The sequence below is a fragment of the Ipomoea triloba genome, chromosome 9, assembly GCF_003576645.1.
Source record: "Ipomoea triloba cultivar NCNSP0323 chromosome 9, ASM357664v1".
Taxonomy (NCBI): Eukaryota; Viridiplantae; Streptophyta; class Magnoliopsida; order Solanales; family Convolvulaceae; genus Ipomoea; species Ipomoea triloba.
The window spans coordinates 233,707-256,200 of record NC_044924.1 but is presented as its reverse complement, the minus strand read 5'-3'; the positions used below and the strand labels follow the sequence as shown (position 1 = coordinate 256,200).

At 37.6% G+C, this 22,494-nt stretch overlaps 5 protein-coding genes across 6 annotated transcripts; 4 read left to right on the top strand and 1 right to left on the bottom strand.

Annotated features, from left to right (window-relative positions):
- The first annotated feature begins 250 nt into the window (after positions 1-250).
- LOC116030653 lies at positions 251-3,426 on the top strand. The gene is made up of 3 exons (XM_031272964.1): positions 251-822; positions 1,391-1,576; positions 2,982-3,426. The coding sequence occupies exons 1-3, from the start codon at positions 352-354 to the stop codon at positions 3,273-3,275; spliced, it is 951 nt and encodes a 316-aa protein (XP_031128824.1). The 5' UTR covers positions 251-351; the 3' UTR covers positions 3,276-3,426.
- A 151-nt stretch (positions 3,427-3,577) lies between these two features.
- LOC116029339 (lysine histidine transporter-like 8) lies at positions 3,578-6,013 on the bottom strand. The gene is made up of 3 exons (XM_031271292.1): positions 5,524-6,013; positions 4,878-5,442; positions 3,578-4,358 (listed from the first exon to the last, which is right to left on the bottom strand). Exons 1-3 carry the CDS (start codon positions 5,928-5,930, stop codon positions 3,741-3,743), a joined length of 1,590 nt encoding a protein of 529 aa, XP_031127152.1. The 5' UTR covers positions 5,931-6,013; the 3' UTR covers positions 3,578-3,740.
- Positions 6,014-12,079: 6,066 nt separating this feature from the next.
- Positions 12,080-14,125, top strand: LOC116029340 (expansin-like A2). Its single transcript, XM_031271293.1, has 5 exons — positions 12,080-12,527; positions 12,594-12,703; positions 12,780-12,958; positions 13,396-13,528; positions 13,662-14,125. The coding sequence occupies exons 1-5, from the start codon at positions 12,395-12,397 to the stop codon at positions 13,908-13,910; spliced, it is 804 nt and encodes a 267-aa protein (XP_031127153.1). The 5' UTR covers positions 12,080-12,394; the 3' UTR covers positions 13,911-14,125.
- A 3,112-nt stretch (positions 14,126-17,237) lies between these two features.
- Positions 17,238-18,990, top strand: LOC116030264 (NAC domain-containing protein 22). 2 transcript variants are annotated; one of them, XM_031272457.1, is made up of 4 exons: positions 17,238-17,505; positions 17,599-17,882; positions 17,973-18,255; positions 18,642-18,990. In XM_031272457.1, exons 1-4 carry the CDS (start codon positions 17,340-17,342, stop codon positions 18,746-18,748), a joined length of 840 nt encoding a protein of 279 aa, XP_031128317.1. In that variant the 5' UTR covers positions 17,238-17,339; the 3' UTR covers positions 18,749-18,990. The 2 variants fall into 2 exon arrangements, with proteins under 2 accessions (XP_031128317.1, XP_031128316.1); XM_031272456.1 differs by having other exon boundaries at positions 17,245-17,505; positions 17,973-18,990.
- Positions 18,991-20,998: 2,008 nt separating this feature from the next.
- LOC116028914 lies at positions 20,999-21,589 on the top strand. The gene has a single exon (XM_031270770.1). It carries the CDS (start codon positions 20,999-21,001, stop codon positions 21,587-21,589), a length of 591 nt encoding a protein of 196 aa, XP_031126630.1.
- The last annotated feature ends 905 nt before the right edge of the window (positions 21,590-22,494 follow it).

Genomic DNA, 22,494 nt, shown 5'->3' with positions numbered 1-22,494 from the left:
TTGCGAATTGTAAATTCCATTTAATAAACATACCTTGTGGTTGGTAACGTACCTAATTAAAGCATCCTAATCCCAGAAAAAACGCACACATCCCCTTGAGCTATTTCTTCCACGGAGATCTATATGTTAACATATCATCGTATGTCACATTGTCGACTTGTCGTGATCAAAATAACAAGCTATTACTTTTAAATAAATAAATAAGAAAGAAAGAAAGAAAGAAAACCTCAGCAGAGGCAGAGGCAGAAGCAGAACCTCGTTCGGAGTGGAGTAAATAGAAATATAAATAAATCCAATCCATTTAGGCATCTACTCCCAGTGCAGTGCAGTCTCACACAGGCACAGGAGAAGATGAAAATGGGGGTTCCGGCTATGCATGCGAAATCGGACTCCGAGGTGACAAGCCTTGACGCTTCCTCGCCGCCCCGATCTCCCCGCCGTGCGCTCTACTACGTCCAGAGCCCATCCCATCATGACCTTGAGAAGATGTCTTACGGCTCCAGTCCTTGCGGCTCGCCCCGTAACTACCAGTATCAGTATCACTGTTCCCCCATTCACCACTCCCGTGAGTCTTCCACTTCCAGATTCTCCGCCTCTCTCAAAATCACTAGAAATCCAGCTCCTTGGAAGCGCCTCCCTGCCGCCTCCAACCACCTACAACCCCAAGAAGACGACGATCAAGACGAGCAGCTCCACGACCCCTATTACACCTTCAAGTTTTACGTCCTCTGCTTTCTCTTCTCTTTCGTCCTCCTCTTCTCCATTTTTTCGCTCATCCTCTGGGCCGCCAGCACGCCTTACAAACCCACAGTCTTCGTCAAGGTTTTTTTTTTTCCTTTTTAAATTCATTTCTCCTCATACATTTGTTTATACTCTCTAGCTCATGCATCATCCACCATGATTAATTAAGTCACCATTTTGCACTATAAAATGCTCCAAGACAAGTGCTTTCTTCCTTGTTATATTGCATTTTTAGTTCGAAACAGTTAATTTCATTGAATTTCCTTCTTATTACGTTAATTTTTTTTTTCTTTTATAATTTTCCGTCACCTTAAACTCCTACTTCAGTTCTCGACTCTGCTGCGGAAAATTGTAAAGTCCGAGTTAGGTCTTTAATCCGAGTAGACTCACTATTTTGGTGGTCACGTGACTCGCAAACTTTACACTTCACTTCACTGCCATGCTTCCTTTTTCTTTGATATGTGTGCGTACGCATTTTCACTCCGCTATACTGAGTTGACTCGCTGGTTTGGTATTCGGAAATCGGAACTGAACCGTCCCTGTTGAGTACAATTATGTATCCGTCCCGTCCGTGTTTTTGTCAGACTGCATATATACGTATATTTTATCAGTGCAATCAATTAACAAACGTTAATGGTAATGGTGACAGAGCATGAAATTTGAACATTTTAACGTTCAAGCTGGAATTGATGGAACTGGGGTGCAAACGGACATGCTTACCTTGAATTCTACTGTCAAGATCTTTTATCGCAACCCTGCAACCTTTTTTGGTGTACATGTTACCGCTACCCCTATTGAACTATACTATTACAAGCTCAAGATTGCTTCTGGTCACGTAAGTTTTTCCCATATAACTCATAATAAATTCCAATTTTTCAGTCTCAATTGATTATTAGTAGCTAGCTTAGTGTGCTTTTCATGCTAATTACAATAATAGTTACCTCTCAAGATTGCATATTTAGTTTAGAACTGTACAAGCTAAGGCTGAGGAAGCATGTTTTCCAAGGTAGGAGGAGTATTACCTTTGTTTTGATATGCGTGATTGTCAGGGGTCTGCAAATGACTGTAGGATTGTAGGAAGACATTAATGTACTCAGTCAATCATGGCTGTGCTGTGCTCCACTACTTCAACTGAATTGTTGGACCCACATTTGAAAGAATGGGGTTTTATTTTTAAAATTCCCCAGAACCCTGCACATTACTACATTATATTCCACCTACCAGCATCAAGTAGGAGGGAGGGGACATAAAAACCATATTTCCTACTCCTAGCCCTAGGAAGTATGCTACAAACTCCACCAATTAAATAACTTTTCCCTCTAACATGAAAGCTGTTGTCTTTATGTGCTTTCCCCCTTTTTCTTGATTTCAAACTGAATGGGAGAACAGTTTCAATATTATATTATGGATATATTGTAGTGACTAGTGAGTGAGTGGCTCCATGTTTGTTATATTAAATTAAATTAAATTAAATTAAATGAGATGATTTTTTGGAAAGCAAATCCCATAAATCTCACCACTGGCAGAGTAACAGCCCCCCCAGAAAACAAAAATAGGCTGAAAGGGTTATAAAATGAAATGAAGAAATACTCTTTTAAAACAAGAGGTGAAAGGGATGGATGGGATACAAAAAAACAAGTTTTGGGGTTAATCTTGGCATATGTAGAAGAAGAGATGCTGAGAAGGGATATTGATTTGTCAGTTTGACTTGTTAGACCTGGTTGCATTGAGAAGAAAGCTACTGTAAATTGAAGAAATGAATTGAAGTCGCCTGGCTTAATAGTTTTTTAGTGAACATATCATCAGTTTGATCTCTATATATGATTTGGAAATGGGTAGTTGCTACTCCCTCAAACACGTACCAAAGATTGCCTGTTTAATTTTGATGGGCTGAGTTTGTGTGTGTTTTGAAGATAGAATGGGATAGCATCTCCCTACTTTTACTGATTATTAATCATTTTCCATTGTACCTCTCTCTCTCTCTCACAGTAGTTTCACGACTTTCAGAAGTAAAGATGGGCATGTAGTTAAAATTTCAATTTTTTTCAGTTTTCTTGTTTTGTAATCCCCGGCCCAAATCGCATCTACATACATACATACATGTATCTTCTCCTATACTAAAGTTCATCTATATTTAAATGCTTAGCTTGCCTGTAACTATATATATCTTCTCTTCTACAATTCAATTCATATATATGTTAATGAAGTTGATTAGGAAATCCTCATGATGTGTAAAGCAGATGAAAAAGTTTTACCAGCCGAGGAAGAGTAAGAGGGTGTTGGTGGCAGTAGTTGAAGGAAATCAGATTCCAGTTTATGGTGCAGTACCAATACTGAACGATGCAAAAGACCACAGTGGTGGTGTGTCAGTGCCACTGAATCTAACATTTGTTATAAGGTCAAGGGCCTATATTCTGGGGAGGCTGGTTAAGTCCAAATTTTACAACAACATTTTGTGCCAAGTTACTCTTAGGGGGAACCATGTGGGCAAGCCAATGAACATGACAATACCTGGATCTTGTATTTATCATTGAATGCACTAGATAGGCTGGCATATATATATGCTTCAAATTTCTTATTGTGTCCCAGTCTTAGCTTTTAATGGCTAGGATCCTGGTATTCACTTTTTGTTGTAAAATGTAGATTCACTTTAAAGTAGTTAAGAAGACATGAGATTTTATTAAATATATAATGTCATTTTTTTTTCTCTCTTTCAAATTGCGGAGTGGCAGTGTTGGTTGGGATGAAAAGTGACAATATATTAGCCCTTGTTGCCCCATTTGGGTTATTAAAGAAAAATAGATGAAATTAGAATTGATATGATGGAATGCATGCATTTATAATACATACTGTAATAAATTGATGAAATTACTTTATTATTTCAGTCATACAACCAAACCCTTGTATTACACTTAATTGTATGTATCAATCAAAGTTTAAAAAGAATAATATATTAATAAAGGTGGCTGCAGGCAATTAAGAAAATTAAAGTAGCGTAGCTAGGGCTTAAAGAAACTAATATTAACACCCGTGTCAATGACAACATAAAGACCAGCGGCAATGAGGAGTACGCTAAGAAGCATCCCCACGAGACCCAGTGCCCAGTTCATCCACCACATAGGACTATAGGTCTTAGGTTTCTTGACCTTAAGCCACATGAAACATGGATAAGCAAAAGTGACGGGCAGTGCGATTCCTCCGATGAGACCAGCAAAGCTGGCCAAGAAGGGAATGGCGACGGCAATAAAGAAGCAGACGAAGGCGAAGAAAGTCCGAATGAAGGCTCGGAGCCACCAGGGACATTCCTTCTTACACTTGGTGGTGTAGATGGATTCAATGTCGTCGAACATGGGCATTCCGTAGATTTGGAAGGAGCTTACGGCGTTAATTATAACGCAACAACTGATGAGGCCTAGTACACCCCTGGCTACGTCTTGGCTGTGGAATGCGTAAAGCGCTGTTAACATCCCACCGTTTGCAGGGATGAGCTGACCGTAAGCCCAGTAGCCGCCTATCGCCAGAGGAAACAAACACGCTGCTACAAGTACGTATGCAAACTTCACGCCCCTCCACATCGGTACTCGCGACGGATGTTTTTCATCTGAAGGCATCGTTGCCTGCAATATAACGTAAAAATCAATCATGTGTCAGTCTAGTGTAGTGTGAATCCATTCAGTTTACTGTTTTGCTAGGAATATGTAGTATATATAATAACGTAAAAATCAACCAAGTGTAGTGTAGTGTGAATCCAGTACGTGTTTACATATATCATTCTAAGGATAAGTTTATTATTATTATTTATTCCCCATCCATTCAACGGCTACCTAGCTTGTTTTCTATATATTCGGCTGGCTGGATCAGTCGACGACGACAGATTTAACAACTAACAATTGGAAATTTCAAACGTCAAAGTCTTTGACCGGTTGATTCCATTTTTCCAATTTGCAGTCGACACCTAGCTAACAGCTCCGCCAACCCACTCTGGTCTATTTTATCACGTAGGGTTCAACAACCCAATTAATTCATAACTACTAGACTAGACTAGACTATTGTTATATATGTACATATATAGGTAGAATAAGACAAATTAAATTTATGAATGAATTAATTAAAAAAAATATAATTAGCGTATGTACCTGTATCTCGAGTACGAGATTGTGGCCTCTAAAGGCAAAAGCTATGATACCAAGAGCATTGAGAACGTCGAAAATCCTTTCGATCTGTTTGCCTTTCCTGAGGGGATCATAGGAGACGTTGGGGAGCCTACCCTCGGCCACGGAGACAGCCCATATGAGAGTACAGTATGCAATGGCGGTAAGAGAACCAAGCAGGGACACTCCGGCAATGGAGTTCAAGTTTGGGAGCTGAGAGAGGAGGACGGCGGCGCACGTAAAAACCAAGTACCATTCCACGTTTGTTAATGGTTTGGAGGTACACGTGGCTCCGCACAGCGTCTGGTAAAGCATCTTGGAGGTTGAGCCTCCGATGATGATGAGAGTTGTGCACGTACCTGCTGATAGATACATGATTGGGAATGCCGCAAACAGTTTTGCCAATCTTTCACCAAAGGTTGCGTTAGCTAACTGCATGTATCTGCAGTATCGAACTTCAGATTCCACGTTCTCATGGAGTTGAACCATTACGTATAGTGTGTACAGCTGCCATATAAACGCTACTGTTAAGCAGATGATTCCCCATGCCCTGCATGCATATAAATTATAAGTCAGTAATTAATATTATTTATTATATATAAATATAATACCCAAACTAGCTAATACCTACCAGCCGAGAACGGTAAAGGCAACAGGAAGAACAAGAGCTTGAATACCAATTCCAGAGCACAAAGTGTGAAAGGCAGCATAATAAGCGTTTCCGTTTCTTGACTGGGTGATAGGGAGCCATGCATCTTGGGGGTCCAGCTTCGTCATTTTAAGAGCCTTCCTCAGCGGGCTTCCCAACGGAGTTATGAGAGGAGTAATGAAGCGTGGCGTTCGCGACTTTGGGGTTCTGAACGGCGCACTGGCTGCTCCCCTAGGATGATCCCCCATCGTCAACAGCGGTGATCTAGACATCGACGGCGAGTGGTACTGCGACGGAGGACATGATACTATGGGCGGCGTCGGAGCTACCGATGTCGGCACTCTAGGCGTTATGGGAGCAGACCAAACCTCATCCGACGACTCACCCATTTTCACTCACCACACACCACTGGATCCGATGCGGGCTTGCTTATTTATAAATTTTTTATGTTGCGTGGATTAGGCTCATAACGGAGATGGAGGAGTATTTATTGTGCTTGCATATACACAAACAGTTGAGGAATTGAAAAAATAAATAAATCAGTAGCATTCAACAATTAATTAATTAATTAAATATGATAGTGTAACTAAGTTGACCAAAGTATAGCAGTTGTGTGTATACCATTTATTAGTTTTGACAAAATTGGCTGCTCGCTCATAATTATATTATATTACATTACATTAACCAACCTGGCCATGAGTTCTACTGTAATGTATGTGTTAGCCTACTTTTCGAGATTTTCGTCGTCACCAATCCTTAACTTTTTTTTTTTGAACAATCACCAATCCTTAACTAAAAATTGATTTATCCCCATTTATCTTATTGACTTTTATTTAAACGGGCTGGCCTATATCAACTATGAACTACCTACCTCCAAGGAAGGAATACAAACATTTTACCGACTACTTCATTATATTATATTCTGTCTGAAACAAATTAAATTTCAACTGCTAGCTACCTAATCATTTAGGGTGTGTTTCGTAATATAATGTGGTTAGACATAAGGAATTGAATTGAATGAGAATTAAAGTCTTACAAATTATTTAATTAGTTGACAACTTTTTAAAATAGTATAAAATTTGATTATCACTATAATTATAAAACTCATTATCTAATTTAAATAATGCATCATTTCATTAATTCAGTCTTATCTCTCTTCACTTCATTAACTTCTTCATTGCATTGCCTATCCACTTCATCACTACGCTTAAGGTCAATTGCCCCTTTTTTTTTTTTTTGTATTTTAAAAACTTTTATACCAATTATAGAGTGGTAAATAACCAAAAAGTAATATTAGTAATTATTCAATTCCACCTTATATTACTACCAAACATGCAAACTATATTCACCTGCAAAATCCATTCCAATTATCAAGTCTTTTTTTTTTTTGAAAACATTCCAATTACCAAGTATTTGATTGATTCTCATTCCAATTTCGATTCCCATGTTTAAACCAAACACACAATTAATTTTAGGGTCCATTTGGAAACCTGAAAAATGTTTTCCAGTAAATGAATCTTTTTTTTTTTTGGAAAATATTTTAATTTTCTGGTGTTTTGTTAAATGTAAAAAAAAATATCTTTTTTTGTTTGGCTAAAAGTTTAAAAATTACATTTTTCTATCTTTTCCATTTTTTTGAAAATGAACATATCATTTGTTATAGTAATAATAATAATAATAATAATAATAATAATAATAATATGTGGTAATGGTGATGGTGGTTCGGTGTGGTGGGAGTGGTGATGGTGGTGGTGTGGTAGTAGTTGTGGAGATGGTGTTGGTGTTGGTGGTAGTGGTGATGATGGTTGTACGTGTTGGTGGTAGTGGTAGTGGTGATGGTTGTGTGGTATGATAGTGGTGTTGGCATTGGTGGTGGTAATGCCTAGTGCGGTGGTTGTAGTCGTGTCATGGTGGTGGTTATATTGTGGTTGTGTTGTGATATGGTGGTGTTGGTATTGGTGACAATAGTGATTGTGGTGGACTGGTGGTAATATTAATAACAATTCGAAAACTAACTTTTAAAAGAAGAGAGAGAAAAGAGATGGAAATTAAAGAATCCAGAAAATGTATGCCTTCCGATTAATAAACCTGGAATACATTTTTTTGTCAAATATAACCTTTTTTTATGTTGATCAATATGAATGTTTTCATTTAACTTTATTTTTCTAAAATACCCCAACACGGTAAAGAATTTAAAAAATGAGTTCGGAAATTTATTTTTGCAAATTTTCAAATGGACTCTTTTTAATTCAACAAAGTTGATGAGTTCGATACAGTATGTTTCAAACCGTACGTTTTGTAAATTCCAATATGCATACATGCGTACATATTTTAATACATGCATGCATATAAAATTAATTAAAGCACACCAATCTTGAAACAATTTCATTTTCATACCATTTGTTTCTGGCATGTATACAGGGCATACAGCAACCTTTATGGACCGTCCTTACTGTAGATATTATACATCCCACTTGTTGAAAGAAAATGATACATGTACTCCCATGGAGTAAAATTCACGCCCACGTGTCATAATTTGATTTATAGAAAATAAATAAAATAATATAAGTTGTGGCCCACTAATTTTTCTAGATGAATCAAAATATGACACCTAAGCTGAGGTAAGAAATGAAGTATAAAATGAAAGTATGTGTAGTATTACTCCTTGTGGAAATAATATTATTGAGAAAATGGCCATCCCACACAACGGAGGTGATAGTGGATAATAGTTTGAGATAAAGGTCCTGTTTGGTAAATGGTTGTTAGCTGGTTGGGTTGGCTGTTTGGGTTAGAAGGTATGATTTGTTGATAATATTGGATGATTGTAGAAAGTTGTTTGATAAATTAGCTGTTACCTGATGGCTGTTTGGTATAATTTATTTTCTCAAAAAGCTAATTGAAAAGACTGCTTTGAGTAGCCTTTTGAATTTTAGCATTTTGGAGTTACAAAAAACTTATTATTTACCAATTAATAGTGGTCAAATAAGCCAAAATTGGCTAATAGGCTGATTATTTACTAAACAGGGCCAAAATATCTCATATTTGTATTATTGCATGAGTATTATTGCAAATTTTGTAGTCAAATCACATGAACTTTAAAGAATTGATTGATAGTTTATAGGTAGTTGAAATTATATAATTGCGTATAATTGTTTCTTTGCTAGTTTGTAATATATATATATATATAATCTTAAATAATCGGGTTGATCAAATAGATTTAATTAATTTGTAGCAGGCGTTTAATTCAAGCTAAGGGATTAAAGTTTGGTACAAAGGATGTGCACGTTTTATGTTGTTAGCCTTAGCCGCCCAAGTTTTGGTTCTTTCTAATCTAATAAATATAAGAGGATTAGCTATATTGAATTATTCAATCCCATCGTTATCAAAACAGATGGCTAAGAATATCAACGGGGAATGAAAGTAAGGCAAATTATGCCATGGAGGTGGACCCAGGTCACAATTTTATATCTCAATATACAAAATTATATTACTTAATATTTATAATTTTTGAAATTTATATTCACAATTTTGTTATATAGATTCAAAAATTATGTTATACTGTTGAATATAGAGTTAGAAAATTGTGAATATAAAATTCTGTAATTGTGAATATAAAATTTTAAAATTGTGAACATGAACTCGGACTCTATCTTGTAAGGTGGACCAAAATTCATGGCATAATAAGTTAACAACCGTGAAATTAAGGGTTATTTTACTGAAACAAAGCTGGGCTCCCCCCGCGTTGAAACAAGCCCACAATTTAAGTCTAAGAGCAGTATAATGTCCTTGTCCGAAAAACTGCCGTGGCCCAAATCAATATAATGGCACTGTTTATCCCCAATTGTTATGCCGTGGACTCAGGTCCACCGTGCAAGGTGGACCTGGGTCTACGTTCACATACACTATACTATACATACACAATTTGTAAACTCCACATTCACACATTACAGGATTATATGTTTAGTAACTATACTCTACATTCACATACACTATACTCTACATTCACACATTCAAAACTCTATATTCACAGGTCCTATATTCCACATTCACAACTTGAGAACTCCACATTCACACATTACAGGGCTACAAGTTGTTAGAACTTCTTAACTCTATTACAGATTCACACATGCATAACTCTACATTCACGATTTCTATACTCCATATTCACACATTTCTGGGCAACTCTACATTCACACAATCATAAATCTAGCTACATTCACGATTTCTATACTATACATTCACATTTTGAAACATCTACATTCACACATTTTTTGACAACTCTATATTTAGCAATATGTTTACTAATTCAAAAAAAAAAAAAAAAAGACAAAAACGACGTAGTTTTGGACTCAAGTCCACCTTGCAAGGTGGACCTGGGTCCACAACATAATTTGCCGTTTACCCCTTAATATTGCCAAATATATTATATATGTAACAATTGTCAATGCCATCAATGTCTGGACGGTTACGGGTTGAAAAACACCAATTTGTAATCTTTCTATATTTACAAGATCCTTATTGAATTAAGTATAAATGTATTATCACCCCGTACCTTTCTCAATTCCATCAGCTACCAAATACACGTTCATATGACTAATTCTGGAAAACTTGGTTTCAACTTGATGATGTAGGGGCTTATAGCCTTACACTCATAGAATGAGAATGTAAAAATTTCTTGGATTTTCATTTAAAGTAGTTGATGGATTTATTAGATTCGATATAATATAAAAAGAGATTAATTTTAGTGAAATGATTAACAGCATTTGGAGGTGGGGAGGGACAAAATGCTGCTAACTCCTAATTACAAGCTTAGTGAGAAAGTGAAATAAATCCTAACAAAATGATTAGTCATAATGAATGGAAATGCAATGGGGCCGACCACTAACGGAGTTGGGGAATTGATTATTAATGACAAGAAGCAATTAGCAACATGATAATGCAGTTTGTCAAAGACCTCGTGGTCAAGCGGCATCCGGTGTACACTCTTATGTGGAAGGGTACACTCCCATGTGGAAGGGAGTGTGTTTGAGCTTCAGTGGTGGTATTTGTTAACTCTTTGTGCCTTAGTAAGTTGGGAAAGATAATGCGGTTTGGTTGCTATTTGCTAATAACTTTTACGCGTTCAACACACAAAGTAAATACAGAATTTGTGCGCTTTGGTTGGAGCTTAGTTGGAAGCATTTCCGCAAGTAATGTTTGGGTTGGGCCAGTAAAGAAGGGCTCTGATTCCAAAACCAAACTCTAAAAAGGTAAGGGTTGCCGTTGCCCAACCACAAGCCACTAAATTCCTTCTTAGTGCGCTTAATCAGTACTTAAGGACACTGGAGGACCCCCCATCCCCCTCTCCGTCCTTTGAAAATTGCCACCCCTGGCCCTTATCAACAATAACATCATTCAATTTTTGTACACGTACTAATATTACCTAATACGTGGACCGTCCTTATCTGCGTCAAACTTGATCTTATCTTATTATATATTTTTTGTATTGGTGGACACACATAAGCAAGCCATAGATTAGTGTTTGTCGTGGATTCTGCAATTAGTGAACATGATTAAATAAATAAATACTCCGTATCAATTATACTCTTCGGTCGCACTCCATATTAAAAATTTATTTAATAATGAGAGAAAATTTGTAATCATTTTTCAAATGTGCGTTATAGGTGAAATTGGTCTTATAACTGACAAATGATCAAAAAATAAACTTGTCAAAATTGTTACTAATTGGCTCCAACAAAAAAAAAAAAAAAAAACTAATAAAGAACTCCAACGAAGAATAGAATTTTTAATTTTGTAGTTACCAAGTTAAATTTTTATTAGAGTTAGTCCCAAAATTTTATTAACTCTTGAAAAGTGAAATATGAGATGTTTTAGTTCATATCAAGTGATTAAACACAAACTTATCCCAGTAACACTTATGGCATGAAAAGTGAAATATTTTTTAAGGAAGTTGATTTTCAAAAGGTTAAGTAAAATATTATTTTTTGTTGTTTGGTTTATGGAATTTATTTTTCTTTGAAAGTAAAATTTCTCAAATTTGAAAAAGACAAATTATTAGTTTCTCCATAGTATTTTTTTTTTTTAATGAGATTGGGAAGAAAAAATAACGTGACATGACTATTACCTTCATAAAACTTTATTAAGTACTATTACTTATGTTATCATTATTTATGTGTTGAAGCATATTAATTTTATACTCATTATTTTTTATCATTTTAAAGCTAACCAAACAATAAAATTAATACTCTCAATAATTTATTTTCTATTAACTAAATAATAAAATTAATGTCAAAAATTTGTGGTCTAGTAACACACCCTCATACGGAAGAGATGGGTTCGAGCCTGGAATCAGTGGCATGGTGGGGAACAAGTAGAAGAGTAAAAAAAGGCAGACGCCCAATGAAATAATAAATGGGAATGGGAATGGGGCATGCATAAGAGTGCTTGCGACGTCGTCTCTGGATCCATCTCTGTTCCTCTGTCTCCAGCTGTAAATAAAGGAAGAATAGCAATAGGGCGGCGTCAGATTTGGACGCGCACATACATACACACTCCCTCCCGGGCTCCCTCTGTATAGTATAGTATACCGCCCCTATCTATATACTACTCGGTTTCTTACTTTCTTCAGCCTCAGCCGCGTTTTCTCCATCACACTACCACCATCTATCGTTTCTGTTTTTGTTTTTTTTTTAAAATCTTATATATATACACACATACACTCCTCCACTCTCTTGTATTGTATGTACTTCTCTCAAGATCAAGATCAAGATCGACCACATATTATATCTTCTCCCCCTGATTTCTAGCTCCATCTCCAATTCAAAGCTAAGGGCCGGGTTGAACAATATATATAATGGCTCCTCCTGATCGTCATCTCTGGCTCTGCTTTCTTGTGAGCAGCATCCTCATCTCCTCTGCATCCGCTTGCGATCGCTGCGTCCACCAAACCAAAGTCTCTTTCTTTTCCAAAGCTTCCGTCCTCCAGTGTACGTATCATCATCCTTTTACTTTTCTTAATCTCATCAATCATTAATTATATATTATGGTTGCAGCTGGCGCTTGCGGATATGGCTCCATGGCTATTGCTTTCAACGGAGGACATCTTGCTGCCGCAGTCCCTACCCTATACAAGGATGGTGATGGTTGCGGTGCATGTTTTCAGGTCCCCCCTCTCTCTTCCTTTTTCTTATCTAATTACTAATCATCAATCAGTTTTTAATTTGATAATAAATCCACAGATGAGATGCAAGGACCCAAATCTGTGTACTAAGCAAGGGACCACCGTCATCGTTACTGATCTCAACACTAATAACCAAACAGATTTTGTCATCAGCAGCAGAGCTTTCAGAGCCATGGCTACTCAGGGCAAGGATCAAGACCTCCTCAAGCTTGGCATTGTTGATGTCGACTATAAAAGGTATTTATTTATACAAATACTATACTAAATTGGACAATAATACAGTGAAGACAAGTAGTGAAATACTGCGTACGTAGGTACAAGTCACCAAGTTTGCATTCATGACATGCCAGTTTATAATTAGTCCAAGTTGATTTCTTACTATTTGGAGTGGTTTCCAGTTGGTTAGAACCACAACCACAACCACCCTATCAATAATTGAAGACACTTTTGGCGCGTTGTGTTTGTTGTTTGTTAGGCTCTTAGTCTTGATTGTTGATTTGAACTTTAAAATGTTGTTGGATCCAAATGAATAATGGTCCGGTAGACACGGTTGTCAGGCATATTGAATTTGTTAACGGTCGAATTCCGGCCCGCATGCTTTAGTACTATATATTAAGTTTATAATAAAATGGAAATGACAGTCGTCACATGATTGGGTTGCCGGTATGGTGCAGGGTGCCTTGTAATTATAAAACCAAGAATTTGGCGGTCTTTGTCGAAGAAACAAGCCAGAAACCTAATTACCTTGCAATCAAATTCCTGTACCAAGGTGGTCAGACTGAAATTGTTGCTGTTGACGTTGCTCAGGTACTGTAATGGACCGACCACCCACAGCCCACAGTTCCTTATACTCCGTAATATATATATATACATATATATATATTATTAATTATAGCTAGATTTTAATTAATGCTGGGGCCTTGTTATTTTATTTGTGCAGGTAGGGTCCTCAAACTGGAACTTTATGAGCAGAAATCATGGAGCTATTTGGGACACGAGCAGAGTTCCTAGCGGGGCTTTGCAATTCCGATTTGTTGTCACCGCAGGGTACGACGGCAAATGGTATTGGGCTAAGAATGTAATGCCTGCCGATTGGAAAAACGGAGTCATATATGATGCGGCTTTGCAAATCACTGACATTGCTCAAGAAGGTTGCTCTCCATGTGACCACGATGATTGGACATCTTAATTTTTATTCTACCTTTATTTACTTTACAAAATTAACTTCGACAACACCATTCATACCCATCACCTTTTAACTTTTACCCATATATATGTGCACAAAGAATATACTTTATGTATTATTGCACATTTTACAATAAACTTAAATAATAGTTATAGAATAATATTTCAATTTGAATCGCAATAACAGTTTCTAATGAAGTTATATTTGAATGGATGTTTGATTCTCGTGTCCAAGATGAGTGAGCATTGGTTTTTTAAAGTTTTTTTTTGTCACACCAAAATCACAAATTAAAATCTTACATGAGCCCGCAAATAAATCATGGGCTTTTTGCACCTTAAACTCCCTGCATTTCTGCATTCCTTTGCATCCCCAAACTTCTCACTTCTTCCTGTTTTGACCCAAATCTCTTGCCCCTTCACATTTTTTACCCTTTTACTCCAATCTTTTGCACACTAACCCCCTAAATTTTTATTCGTAGCCCAATTCACACCCTCATCCTTGATAAGCCCATTGGGCTCAACCTGTACACCTCAGCTCCTTAAGCACAACCCACATTATCCTCTACTGGTTCTTAGCCCAATTTACACCCTCATCCTTTATGAGCGCATTGGACCCAACCTGTACCCCTCAATTCCTTAAGCCCAAATCCACACCTCTCCTCTACTTCAAGAATCCAGACTCCAATCACCCTATGAAGTAAAGCCCAAATCGTATAATAATAATAATAATAATAATAATAATAATAATAATGTGTTTTTCAAAAAGGAAATTATTATAACCAAAGTTGATTGATGAGAAATAAATAAACAGGCAAAAAATATCATATTGATCAAATTTAGTTTATATAATAAGAAATAATGTGAAATTAAAAGCAAATATAATTGATGTTGAGGACAAAAATAGAAGACTTTGGAAGTCAATCTTTAATTATTTATAATTTTTTTTATTTAGAGTTAATTATCGAAATGGTCCCTTGACTATAGCGGAATTTTCGATTTGATCCTTGACTATTTTTTTGATCAATTAAGTCTCTCAACTTTAAAAATCTTAATCAATTTAATCCCCCGTTTGTTTTGTCGTTAGACATCCGTTAACTCGAGACCAAGTTGGTAACTTTGCTATAGTCAAGAGACTATTTCGGTCATCACATACAGTCATGCACCACTTTTTTTGAAAAGTTAATTATTGAAATGGTTCGTTGACTATAGCAAAATTATCAATTTGGTCCCAAGTTAGCAGATGTCTAACAGCAAAACAAACGAAATACCGAATTAGTTAAGATTGTTAAAGTTGAGGGACTTAATTGGTCAAAAAAATAGTCAATGACTAAATTAATAATTTTATTATAATCAAGGGATCACTTTAGTAATTAACTCTTTTATTTATTTGTATTTAAAATTGTAAAGTTCTCATTTTCAATATTGGTCTTCGGAAAGTAAAACAAACAGTACATTTACGCGGATTTGGCTGGCTGGCTGTCAATTTGCTGTTAGTTGTGTGTGTGATGATGGATAGATCATAGATTCAGGATTTAAGGTGTAAAAACTAAAAAGTTAACACCATTTTGTTATGTGTCAATCTTTATGATAGATATTTTATATGATAAAAATTTGTGTGAGATCGTTTCACAGGTCTCAATTCATGAGACGAGTTGGGTCTTTGACTAATCAGGTTAAAGATTCGATCCATCTCACGAATTAAAACTCGTGAGATGGTCTCATACAAGTGTTACTCATTTTATAAATATGCTTGGAACAAATCAACCCGATGGAGCAGACTCGATTAAATTTGAATCCAAAGATTTTTTTTTTTACTCCATGACATTAAACCGAGTAAGGTCTGACCTCTCCAATTAAACTAGCCTCGGCCAACATAGAGTTTGGAGCTCAAGCTAAGGGGTTCAACGCAAGGAGCTCAATCCGAGGATCGGAGCTCATGTTCTCAAACTTGGCTAAGGTAAAGTTAGAAGCTCAAGTTCTCGAACTCGATCAGAGTGAAAGTTAGAGCTCAAGGTGAGGAGCTAAAGACGAGGAGCTCAACCCAAGGCGCGGAGCTTATGCTCTCGACCTTGGCTGGGGTAAAATTTGGAGCTCAAATTCTCGAGCTCGATCAATGCGAAAGTTGGAGCTTGAGGTAGTGATTGGTGCTCAAGGCTAAGTTGAGTGTTCAAGTTCTCGAGCCCGGTCGAGGATAGGAGCCCAAACCTTTGAGGTCGGCCCAGGCAGAGTGGGAAGCAGAAGCTCTTGGAGCCCAGGTATAGCAAAGTATGGAACACTCGTATGGAGCATGCACCTCAAAGGCAGCCAGAGTTAATGGCATGATAGTGGTGGTGCAGAGCGATGTATGCCTTATTTGCATAAGGCAAAAGCTAAGGAGCAAACATGAGGCACGTAAAACGGGATAGCATCGTGTTAATAAAGGCCGTTGAGTAAAAATACTCTCAGAGAATGGGGTACTGGTGATAGATATACTATAAATGCGCTTGGAGCAAATCAATTCGGTGGAGCAGACCCGACCAAACTTGGGCCCAAGGTCGAGTCCTAAGCTTGGCACCTTAGAGGTCCCACGTCGAATGCACGTTGGAGGTAGCGCTCGACGCCTTGGGGAGGTCCAAGGCCAAGCTCATAATACTTCATCAATAATGAAAATAAGTTGAGACTTGAGATAGAGGAAAGCTCGAATTTAAGCATAAAAAATTCATTATATTCTTTTGTTTGCAAGTTAAAGCTAAGTTGGAGAGTGTTTTCGTATTAAATTTAATATTTTGAATAATAATATAATAATGAGTTAAAAAGGGGGTGGGGGTGAAGGAAGATGAGAGATAGTGGTAGGAGAAATAGAGTGTGACTAATTCAAAGTTTGATGAGGAGGAAGGAATCAAAAGTAGAGTGGAAAACAGATCGAAAGGGTATGTATGTATAAATGGTGATTGATTGGAAAAAAGAGGAGTGAAGCCAAAAGAAGAAAAGACGAAAGAAGAGTGTAATTACTAATTAAGCCCTTAGCTGCCCTCTCCGCATCCTTTCTTTCTCCCAAGTCCCATCCCACGTCAATAGTGGAGTCAAGACAGACTTGTAAGCTTCATTCTTCAGCCCTGGCCCCTGCTATAAACGCGTAAATTGAATTGGAATTTGGAAGTCCTTCCTTCCTTCCTTCATTCATATGATTCTATGAATGACCCTGACCTTGACCTACATGTCTTTTTTCTTTTACCAAGTCTTCCCAATATTTATAATTTATAATAATAATAATAATCGATCCTTGTGGCCCCTGGTCTTTCTCATGCTGATGCATTCATCTCCCTCTCCCCTCTCCCTCTATATATACAGTTATACTACTACATGCGTATGTATATAGCCAGCACTGCCACATTAAATTAAGATATATATTAGGTGCACTAGAGCGAGCACTACACATAGAATTTATATTAATATGGAAGAATCAAGGTTGGAGATGGAGTTGCCCGGATTCCGGTTTCACCCCACCGAAGAAGAGCTTCTTGATTTTTACCTAAAAAACATGGTTTTGGGCAAGAAGTTGCGCCACAACGTCATCGGTTGTCTTAACATTTACCGTTATGATCCTTGGGACTTGCCAGGTATGTATGTATGTATGTATGTGTACCTAGCTAGCTAGCTAGCTCCTAAATAATATAGTGAATTGGAACTGATCTGAACATATATATATGCAGGACATGCAAATAATGTTGGAGAGAGAGAATGGTACTTCTTCGTAGCAAGGGACACAAGGCATGGCAGTGGAGGGAGGCCAAACAGGACTACTGAGAAGGGTTTCTGGAAGGCCACGGGTTCAGACAGGAAGATTTTTAGCTTATCACACCCCCCCAACAGGATGATAGGACTAAAGAAGACATTGGTGTTCTATCAAGGCAGAGCACCCCGCGGATGCAAGACTGATTGGGTCATGAACGAATACCGATTACCCGATGCATTACTACCACCATCCTCTGCCAAGGTACCTACCTAGCTTAGCTTGTTTAATGCACTGATTGATCAGTAGATGCTAATAACTAACTAATATATATGCATTATGGGTACGGTGCAGAACATTGTGCTGTGCAAAATATACAGGAAGGCAACCTCAATTAAGGTGTTGGAGCAGAGGGCTGCTATGGAAGATGAGATTAATACACATGCCTCTCCATCATTCATGACCATCGATACTACTCTCTCCTGTAGTGATCATCATCATCATCATGACTTGGTGGCTCAAAGCTTCCTCACAGTCACAATGAACAACAACAACAACAACGAGGAGGATGATGATGGTGAGTATAGTACAGGCACCATGTTGACAGTTGATGGTGAGAAAGCAGCAGCAGCAGAAGGTGAATTTAGCAAGGACAAGCTTACTAGTAATAGTAATAGTAATAGTATTACCACATCGGGATCGTCACTACTGCTGAGCTTGCAAAGTGGGGAGGAGGTAAAACCCCTCCTCCTCCCAACTAAACTTGAATTGCCAGCTGCTGCAAAGTCATTGTCGTCAGACTACTGGGCCTCCCACTTCCAAGATCCCTTCTGGGCTCAGCTCCGTAGCCCTTGCCTTCTTAATGACTTGATAGCTCTCACTCCTTTACCCCCCAATCTTCACAATTTCTAGTCCAATTTCAATTCCATCATTTGCCCGCATGCCACCACCGCACTAGCTACTGTTTTTTTTGTTCCTTAAATTAATTAGCTTTTTCCAAATTTGTGTATGTATAACAAGTAGAGAAATATAACCAACCATGCATGCTGATTGCTGAGGGAGGAATTGAAGCTAAGAGCAAGCCAGTCCAGGGGTTCAACTCCGAACCGATCCATCTTAATTTGTTTTAATTTCAAATGAAGCATACATACTATACATTTGCAGATAGATAGATAACTTGCTTGCTTAATTGCTAGAGGGTAGGTACTGTATCTGTATGTCACTTTGTTTGTCCTCCCATCCCGGCCGGCCTCTAGGATGAGTTGATGAGGTTACGTTTACATATACTACTCACTCATTACCGGCCGGATATACTTACACTAATTCCATTGTAATTCAGATATCAATGCAGTAGTATTTAATTTCTTGTGTAGCTATTAGCTAGCTAGTCTTTTAGATCAGATGAGATGCGGCGTAGCTAGCTGTTCCACCACTAACGTAACGTACTGTTGCAAAATTAACCATATATAAGAAACTACGTACCGTACGTACACATGGTCGAAATTACATAAAACAGACCCATAACTAACGCTCAAATTTCCTTTCATGCATGCCGCCAGTTAAGATCACCCATCCATCCTCAACATTATATTAATATACCTACCATCCAATCCACTCATGACACAAAGCAACAAGCTCTGTCTATGCCTATGCCCTATGTTGTGATCGGCCTCGGAGAACCATGAAACAGAGTGACTGTCATTAGCATGATGATCAAATCTCTCATCTACCCATGTTTGAGTCTTTGCTATCTTTTTTCTTGGCAAGCAACTAACAGATCAAATACTCATTCAAAGCAAGATAAGTAACAAACTCGATCTCTGATCTAGGCCTCATCCTTTTGTGCCACAGTTTGATGAACACCTGTCTGTACTAAAGGCTTCTGAAGCTGCTCCTTCATCACTGGCCAACAAGATTAGTAGCATTGAGAGCTTAATTATACGACTGTGTGGATGATTTGCTACAGTTACCGCACATATATTCAACAAGCAATGTCACAAGCTAAGAATGCCAACAGAAATGGGTTGGTTTCTCAGGATTTTGGATGCTTAGCTTGTGCTAGCTACCACAAAAGATGTCTGTCTTGGTGAATGAAAAGCAGAATCTACAAAACCTTCTTTCAGAAGAAGGGACACAGATGACATCTCTGGCTACCTGACCAGCACAAGGAAGGCAGATCAGAGAAGATTATCCACAAAACTCCTTAAAAGCCTTGAGGAGCATAAAAAGCAAGGAAAACATCGAGATTTTGGAGAACCATGAAACAGTGGCTGTCATTAGCTAGCATGCTGAAGGAGATTGAATCAGTCACTCTGGACATGCTTGAGTCTTTGCTGTCTTCTTTCTTGGCAATAAATACTCAATCAAGGTGGAGTAGCTAGCTGGTCAATCATCTCCAAGCTCCTGCAATCCAAAACTACATCATCAGAAGCTGAGACCAATGAATTTGAGAAGGTTATTGTTTTGATGCATGAAGTTGTTAGTCACAAAAGTGGCAAAGTTGAGGAGGTTCGCAAATATTGAATCTCTGGTTTTCAATAATGATGCAAGTATGGCAGTGTCTTCAGTTCCAGGAGCACTTTGTAGTCATTTCGGAAATTAACCATCAAATTACTAGTATACTACAAGAAGCACCAACAAGATTTCTGAATTTTTAAATGACCTGACCAAGTTTGCAACTGTTGCCAGACTGTCTCGACGTGAGCTGCAGCCTGTAAGCATTTATGCAGTGATAAATTTCTATCAGAGAAGTGTTTGTCAAAACCACTCGTGTGTATTTTTGAAAATAATGTCAGTCCATGCGCTCAATAAATAAATGTATGCAACTTTAAGCTAGGAACTCAATTTTTTTAAAGGGAAAATGAGATCAAGAGCACATGTGGGTTATGTCCTTTATTGGCTCCATTGCAGCCATTCAAGATGAGATGGCATCATGAAAATGCTACTTGTATCTTGAGCCTCAGACAAGATTTTCAACATGATTAAACAGGCCATTAATGCTGCCTTACTAGTGCAGATCTGCCCTACACTATCTTTAAGAAAATGCAAGAATCTGGAGAACGGTGAAATCATTTTGTCATTATAGGAGTAAGGAAATCAGTGGAAATTGTCAATGGAATAGTTTATATTGGTTCCACATGATGTTATGGTTAAACAAATAGGTTGGTTGTTTCGTAGCTGATGTTAGGAAGCATTGCGCAACCATAGCCAAGGAAGATGTTAGATCCAGATCAAAGTCATGTTGCTAGTTGTCAAGGAATGAATTGAAAGATTCTTCCACTCACCTCCCTATATATCTGTCTGAGCAAACACAAAATGAAGGGTTTCAAGCAGTAAGATCCAATTTGTTCATCCAATTTAAGCTGCTTCCAAAAAGAAAAATGGCTCCTTCACCTTTGAGATCAAAGACCAAGAAACATACTCGTTCTAGCAGTTTTCCCTCTAGGCCTCAACCTGTTGTCCCACAGTTTAATGAACACCTGACTATTCTAAGGGGTTCTGAAGTTGCTTCTTCATCACTGACCAACAGGATGAATAGCATTGGAAGCTTATATGACTGTATTGATGATCTGCTTCAGTTACCATATGTTCAACACGCAATGTCACAGGAATGCCAAGAAAAATGGGTTGATAATTTGTTGGATGTGTATCTCAGGATTTTGAATGCCTGTGCTACCACAAAAGATATCTTAGTAAGTGAAAAGCAGAATCTACAAAACCTTCTTTCAGCTATTCGCAGAAGAAGGGACACAGATGACATCTCTGGCTACCTGACCAGCACAAGGAAGGCAGAGAAAATTATCCACAAGTCCTTAAAAGCCTTGAGCAGCATAAAAAACAAGGAAAACGTTGTGATTTTGGAGAACCATGAAACAGTGGCTGTCATTAACATGCAGAAGCAGGTTGAATCAGTCACTCTAGCCATGTTTGAGTCTTTCCTGTCTAATTTCTTGGCAATAAATACTCAATAAGGCAGCGTAGCTGGTCGATGATCTCCAAGCTCCTGCAATCCAAAACCACATCATCAGAAGCTGAGACCAACAAATTTGAGAAGATTATAGTTTTGCTGCACACACTTGTTACTTATAACAATGGAAAAGTTGAGGAGGTCCAGAATCAACTGGGAGAGATGGAATCAAGCATTCAAGTTCTTGAGCAAGAGTTGGAGTGCTTTTTCAGACGTTTGATCAAAACCAGGGTCTCCCTCCTCAACATATTCAGTCATTAGCCATCAACTAATCCAATCCCCATGTTTAGGGGATAAAAGATTTTGTAGCTTTAGGGAAACAAATATATCTGTACACACATGTATATTAAAGCATGGAGTTTGAATGAGTATATAAATCAACACTTGCTGACATGTAAGTCTTTCTTTTTAGAACTTAATGAATTACATTTATGCCATATGAAGGTGTTCCAGACTTAGTTCTATATATAACTATGCTGAACACACAGATCCAGACTTTCACTTCAATTTTACGAAAACAAAATGAAAATATGGACAAGTGTAGAAAAATGACTCAAAACAAAACAAAATGGGAAGATGGAAGGCAGTTAGGTGATTCTATGTTAATTTAATGAAATCCAAGTTGTCAAGATTCTGGTTGTCTTCGCGGAGATAATCACTAACATAGAAAACCCTAACTCTGAGTTTCCCACATTTTGAGTATGCAATGACTAATGTGATATAAGAATTATTATGTACTGTAAAAAAGAGAGAGATTACTGGCAGAAGTGCAGAATACTTGATCAGTTTGTTAAACACTATCATTTGTACTTGATCCCGGTTTTTTGCACTAATGGATCCCCCAGATTTGTGAACGAATACATAAAAAGTGCAAAAGATTTGATTATTTGAAGATATTTGGTTAAGGGT